This window comes from Rhincodon typus, unplaced genomic scaffold (genome assembly GCF_021869965.1).
Source record: "Rhincodon typus isolate 14 unplaced genomic scaffold, sRhiTyp1.1 hic_rhity00005540, whole genome shotgun sequence".
In the NCBI taxonomy this organism is placed as follows: Eukaryota; Metazoa; Chordata; class Chondrichthyes; order Orectolobiformes; family Rhincodontidae; genus Rhincodon; species Rhincodon typus.
Genome location: NW_025971178.1, coordinates 7,160 through 7,504, shown reverse-complemented (window position 1 = coordinate 7,504; position 345 = coordinate 7,160). Strand labels below are relative to the sequence as shown.

The 345-nt window shown below is 48.4% G+C and overlaps 1 protein-coding gene across 1 annotated transcript in view; it reads right to left on the bottom strand.

The window, feature by feature from the left end:
• Window positions 1-345, bottom strand: part of wdr46 (WD repeat domain 46) — a gene marked incomplete at its 5' end in the record, with an annotated part of 10,245 nt that overhangs the window by 2,935 nt on the left and 6,965 nt on the right. The window contains one exon of the mRNA XM_048594050.1: window positions 77-172. Coding sequence (XP_048450007.1) covers window positions 77-172 — 96 coding nt within the window. The remainder of the gene's footprint in view (window positions 1-76; window positions 173-345) is intronic.

Genomic DNA, 345 nt, shown 5'->3' with positions numbered 1-345 from the left:
GGAGGGTTGTTGAAGGGGGCTGTTATTGAGGGGGGAAGGGAGGGTTGTTGAGGGAGCAGGACATTTTGATTCCTACCAGACGTTGGACTCGTTCCTGGTTTTTCTGGCTCATGGTAATGAAGTCTACCTTCCCCAGTTTGGTGGGGTCCAGGGTAATCAGGTCAGGCTGTATCTGTAGGAAGAGAAACGGAGAGCCCGGTTATAACAGTGGAGGGACCGGCTACATGACTGGATCCTAATTGATTACTCAGGGGTATCCTTTAACCCACTGACCGGGAATAATGTAACAGGATAGTGGTAGTGAGAACTTCAGGCACTTTCTCAATATTAACTTGTTGTGATGTT